Here is a 5,700-nt window from a genome sequence, read left to right as displayed (position 1 = left end):
GAAGGGTGGCGTTGTAATTTCGTTGCAGTCACACTGTAAGAACACTCGATTCCCCATTCTCCAACCCCGTTTTGGTTCTCTGCTGCCAAAGGCACCCGTCCGTCGGCCGTACGTGGCACTGTGATTTCTACGCCGCTTTCTTTGCGTCGGAGCCGCTCTCGATCTTTGAAACTTAGGGCTTCTCCAGTTTCTGTTCCGCCATTAGGGCTGGCTCCGCCTTGAGAGCCGCTGCTGTGAAGGAAACAAGAAGTCCGCGTTCCCTTCTCCTGGGAGGTTTGATGTTCGACCTAGCCCACTTTCTCGCCTATTCGACTCCCATTTCATATTCCATTTTCTTGCACTGAATCTATTTTCCCTTTGCGTGCGTTGTTTTTAGTATATCACAGTATTCCGGTTCGGAATTCTGTTGCGTCGCTGTCTTTCTTTGATCCGTGGCAGTCTGTGGAGCTTGTAACTAGGATGCCATGCATTTGGTTGTAAAAAATAGACGAGCTTAGTCAGTTTTTTTTTTCTTGAATTTAGTTATTCTTGGTTTCTGATGTTGTCTTTTTGGCTGATTTTTTACCCCTGTTCTTTCTTCTCTTGACTTACCGCATTGGCCCTTTGCATTACTATGTATAGTATAGCGGTATTTTTATTCCCTTTTGCTGAGGGACCAGCTATTCTTCGTGCCTCGGAATGTTAAATTTTCATCAGGAGTTGAGAACATATTATTTTAGAAAGTGCTATTCCCGTCTCTGTGTTATTCTACACGCAGCACAATATTTTTAGTATTATTTTTTATTCGAACATGTAATGCTGCATTTTCTTTGTAAATTTTCAGCTTTCTTTGTTAAAACCATTTATTAGTATTCATCTCTTAAGTTCAAGCTACAGGCGGTGGAAAGTGAGAAGATTCTTGTCTTTATAATGCCTTTGTTTTGATTTGCGTGGGAAGTTAAGATTACTTCATCTGGTATGGATTCTTGAGAGAATTATTAAGATTTGGTGGACAAGGCAATGTTAGAAAAAGTCACAGGAGTGCGCAAGCGTCATGACTAATTTAGTTGACAATTGAGCAGCACAAACTCAAATTTATTTGAAGCATCAATTGATAGATTGTATTGTTTCAATAATTTTTTAATTGTGGAGGTGAAATGTAGATAAAGTTTGTTACTTGTAAGTACTCAAAAGGAGTATTTTTTGAATGCATTGCTTATAAATTGCAGTACCCATCTGCGGCAAATTCCTAGTGCCGAAATATGGAAGAGGATATCAACTCTTTTGTCTCAAGTGGCGTGGTTTCTAGCATAAGTTTTAGCCTAGCTTCATTTGATGAAGTAGTAAGTGATGTTGTTTTCTTACTTTATATGAAATGAATTTTCAATCGCTCTTACTTTATTTCTCCGTCAATATAGTGGTGGGTAAATTTTTTCTTCTCTTTTGGTAGAGCAAATATTCTATTAATAATTGCCCAATATCACATCCAAGCCAGTTGGGAAACCCTTTTCTTGGTTTGCCACTTGAATCAGGGAGGTGTGAATCATGTGGGACTGTTGAGACTGAAAAATGTGAAGGTGAATATATTGGATTTCTTTACAATATCTTCTTTTCTTAAAATGTTGTGACAACTTGTGCTTATTAATTTCAGGGCATTTTGGTTATGTTGAGTTCCCCATACCTATTTATCATCCCTCCCACATTAGTGAGCTGAAGAACATTTTGACCCTGCTTTGTTTAAGGTGCCTGAGAGTAAAGAAGGGAAAGGTATTTATAGCTTTGTATAGAGTTAACTTTTTTTTTATTCTAGGTCCTCTGTGCACGTGCTAAAATATTGTATAAAATTTTGATCAATATATATTTCATTTACAATGATATGAAATGGAAATATAGTGTTGTCATATTGTTATTGGTAATTTTTGTTAATTTGGTTTTGTCATGCGATGATTGGATGCCTATTTATTTGCGGCAAAAGCACTAGTTTTATTGAATATGCACAGTTACCAAAGTTTGTTGGCGAAATAATCAACAAAATGTGAATGAATTGAGCCTTTGATATAGGAATTATTGCAAAAGCACCACATGTCTTAGGAGGTTATTACCAAACTTAGACATTGCCACATATGTGGAAGATGATGAAGGGTCATGATATTAAAGAAAACTGACGACAGATGATCTAAGCTTTAAAAAGTATCTTTTGAAAGAAACTTTGCTGGCAATTTAGAGGAAGTTTTGCTTCTCCATTTCGTTTGTTTGTGCTCAATTTTTATATCCAATCTTATGTATTTCTATGATTAAATTATAGTTTTTGTAATCTGCCCCCTCTTATCCACTGAATTATTTGTTCTTCAAACTTGGTTAGGGCACGAGATATTCGTAATTAGGCTAACGTTATGTTTTTCGTTCTCTTGGTTTGAGAATATACACAACCCATTCTGATTTTGAGAGAAAAGGCATCTTGCTTCAAATGTTTACTAGATATTTTGATAGGACTCTCCCTAGAAATTAGGAAACACATAGATTTTATTGCAAGAACATCAAACATTCAACACAAATTCGAGATAAGCACTTACAATTCGAGAGGTAGGAGATCTCTCCCAATCCTACAATTAGAGAGGTAGGAAATCTCCCCTAAATCCTAAACCTAAAACTCACAAAAATAATCTCAAGCATCATTGACCCTAAACCTATTTGGGTCTATTTATACTAAACAATTACCATTAAGTTAATAAAAGAATAAATTGCCTCTTATACACCGGCGTAATAGATTCTTCCACCCTCATAAGCAAAGGATACTTTGCCTCTTATAACCATTTGAAGCAAGATGCATTTTCTCTCAAAATCTGAATTCGTTGTGTATATTTGGAAATAGTTTATTCTTGATTGAGGGAGAAGAGAAGAAAACCCGATGCTCAGCATTTTCAAAAAAAAAAAAAAAAAATGGGATGAGTGAAGCAGTCAAGTGCTTTGCTATTTGGACTCTTTTATGGATTAACATTATAGTTGTCAGGCTAAGCTGGATAATTTCCTTGCATTTATTGTACTTCACTATATTTAAATGCAAACTTTTAAAGCAAAGAACATGGTGGCAAATGCCATTACATTTTTGTTAATTTCTTTTATTCATATTATATTTTAGTGGCAATAACATACATAGCAATCAAAACTTTACTATTTACCAAACTAGCACTCTCTTCATTAATTATTTAAATTCTCACTGAGATACCAAAATTCACAATATAACCCCAACCTGTATTTTTTAATTTTATAAAATTTCCAATGATTTGATCGGGGCACTGGTAAATTTACCGGTTTGTTAGTTCAAAAAATGATTTGATGCTAGTTTGGTAAATAGCATTGTTTCGAATGTGCATGTAGTTACTCATATATTTTTTTGAATGCTATAAAAATAATAATAATAAAAAGTTTTTTTTTTTTTTGAAATGCTACAATATTTTGCTTGCATATGCAAATTCAATGTAGGTATACACATGCTGAAGGTAGATATTTAGACTTCAATTATATACCTCATATCCTACTCCGGTGGCTGATTTACTTCAAGTGGATAAGCACGTTTTGCTATTTGAAATTTTTAGTCTTTCCACTTCAAATAATTGTTTTACTCTGAAGCGCATGATTTAGCGGGCCTTCACTCTACAGTTAGATTTCCCTATTATTACCCAAGAGGTTGTGGGATCAATATATGGAAATAGTTTTTCAGCTAGGCAGAAGTAAAGATTGTGTTCATCAAAATTTCTCCTCGTTGGTGCTACATTGGCACGTGCCTTATAAATATATATTTTCAGGATATTGTATTTTCATAGATTTTGTATTCTTGTAGTGCCTTATATTTATATTTAGGGCAGTCTTTCATTGTGATTGCTTTTATGATCATGATTTCTATTTTGAGCGATATGCTTTGATTTTGCCAGGTAACATTTTGGAATACATTTATCCCTTATAATCCACCTGTCAAAATATATGGACCACTTTTCTTATTTTTAGGTTTCTTTAAAGGGTTATTTACGTACATACCACATAGCTCTTATGTATTTACAGATATAACACCTAAACTTTTATATTTTCATGAAAACACTAAAGTTTTTAATATCGCATAAAAAATACCACTGTTACGTAGGTTTTAAAAATGAAATGCATTTTTTTTCATGCACATTTTTATGACACTAACGTGCTATAAATGTAAATATTAAAATTTAGGCATTAGTTATTTAAATGCATAATAATTGTGTGGTATGTATGTAATTTTTTCTTCTTTAAAATTCACAGCTCTGCTGTGTTTTTCTCTGTCATCTAAGTTGTGACCAAATTTGACAAAAAATTGAAATTCTACAGGCAAAATATTTGATTCTTTGACTTTTCAATTTCCATTTCCTCATGCAAATGACAATTATTGAAATGTTAATTACTCCGTTGCTGTGCAAACTATTTTTGTCATGCATGCATCTCCAACACAAAAAACGGAAAAAAGAAAAGGTAGTTAATTGGCGGAATAAAAAAGGTTTGTCAACTGGTAGAGACTTTCATTGGTATTTTTGGGTAATTTGCCATGTAGGAAAAAAATGGTTTTGTAGCGGCCTCTTAGTTTTGCTTGCTTTGAGATTGTTCACAACTTCAAATGCATGGTTACATCAATCTACTTAGGGTTTTTTGTTGAAATCTGTGTAGATTAAGGGTTCAGAGAGAGGGATGGATGGGGTTGGTTTCCTTATATATGTACCCTATTTGTGAATGATGACATTAACTCTCTTTTCATCCTAAGGCCTGTTTTCAACATGGTATCAGAGATCTGAACCTAAACTCTAGCTTCCCAACCGCCATAACCTCTCTAATCCCTACGACAGCTTGTGGGCCAGGCAGAAAACTCCTCTGTCCAACGACCAGTTCTTCCTTGCGGGGGTAGTCCCTTCTCCTAAACTTCTCCCTGTAGCCTGATTTCCCTATTGCATGAATTCCTTTGTCGGAATTCCTCCTTGCTACAGGCCCTCCACTGGAATTCCTCCTTGCAACCAGAATTCCCTACTGCAGGCCCCTCCTTCTTGGAATCCATTTTTGTATATACCTTCCTTTACTGAGATTCCTGCCTATAGCAGCCGCAACAACAACATTTACCTTCCATTGCCAGTTGCCAGAATTCTTGCCTAAAGAAGTAGCAACAACAACAACAATCACCAGATATGAACATATCAACAATAGTGGTGTTAAACAACCCAACAACAACAATAATGGTGGCAAGTAGCAATATCAATAATGACACCAAGTAGCAGTAGCGACAATAAACAATAATAGCATCGACACTAAGGAGTAATAGCATCAACAACTAGCAATTCCTCTTTCTTTAACAAGCAACGATCCTAAAGGCACATACAATTCCTGATTGAGTACGGGATGAAGGTATCCACGAGATGGAGACACCCATTTCTACTCTGAGATTAATTCTGGATTAGTGATCGAGAATTCTTCCCAAACAACTTCTGAACTGTCTAACTTTATCATAAATCATAAACTCAATCGCCATAAATTCCTTCAATTGTCCCAATCCATGTTTATGTACATTTGTGCTAAAGGAAAAGATGAACATCTCAGTGGAGAAGACACAATTCTGAGATCACTAATCCCAACCACCGCACATAGAAGGTTCATGATCAGACGGTCATGTCATGGCTATTCAATTCAATGATCAATTAAATTGGTGAAATTTCT

General features: G+C 35.3%; 1 protein-coding gene across 1 annotated transcript in view; it reads left to right on the top strand.

Annotated features, from left to right (window-relative positions):
• The window catches only part of LOC110021846 (DNA-directed RNA polymerase V subunit 1), a 128,252-nt gene continuing 122,552 nt past the window's right edge, over nt 1-5,700 (top strand). Inside the window, exons 1-4 of the mRNA XM_020720521.1 lie at nt 1-273; nt 1,209-1,322; nt 1,430-1,556; nt 1,631-1,746. Coding sequence (XP_020576180.1) covers nt 1,242-1,322; nt 1,430-1,556; nt 1,631-1,746 — 324 coding nt within the window. The 5' untranslated portion in view covers nt 1-273; nt 1,209-1,241. The remainder of the gene's footprint in view (nt 274-1,208; nt 1,323-1,429; nt 1,557-1,630; nt 1,747-5,700) is intronic.

The sequence above is a fragment of the Phalaenopsis equestris genome, unplaced genomic scaffold (assembly GCF_001263595.1).
Source record: "Phalaenopsis equestris unplaced genomic scaffold, ASM126359v1 Scaffold000150, whole genome shotgun sequence".
In the NCBI taxonomy this organism is placed as follows: domain Eukaryota; kingdom Viridiplantae; phylum Streptophyta; class Magnoliopsida; order Asparagales; family Orchidaceae; genus Phalaenopsis; species Phalaenopsis equestris.
The sequence above is the reverse complement of the archived record's forward strand: the minus strand, read 5'-3'. Positions and strand labels throughout refer to the sequence as shown.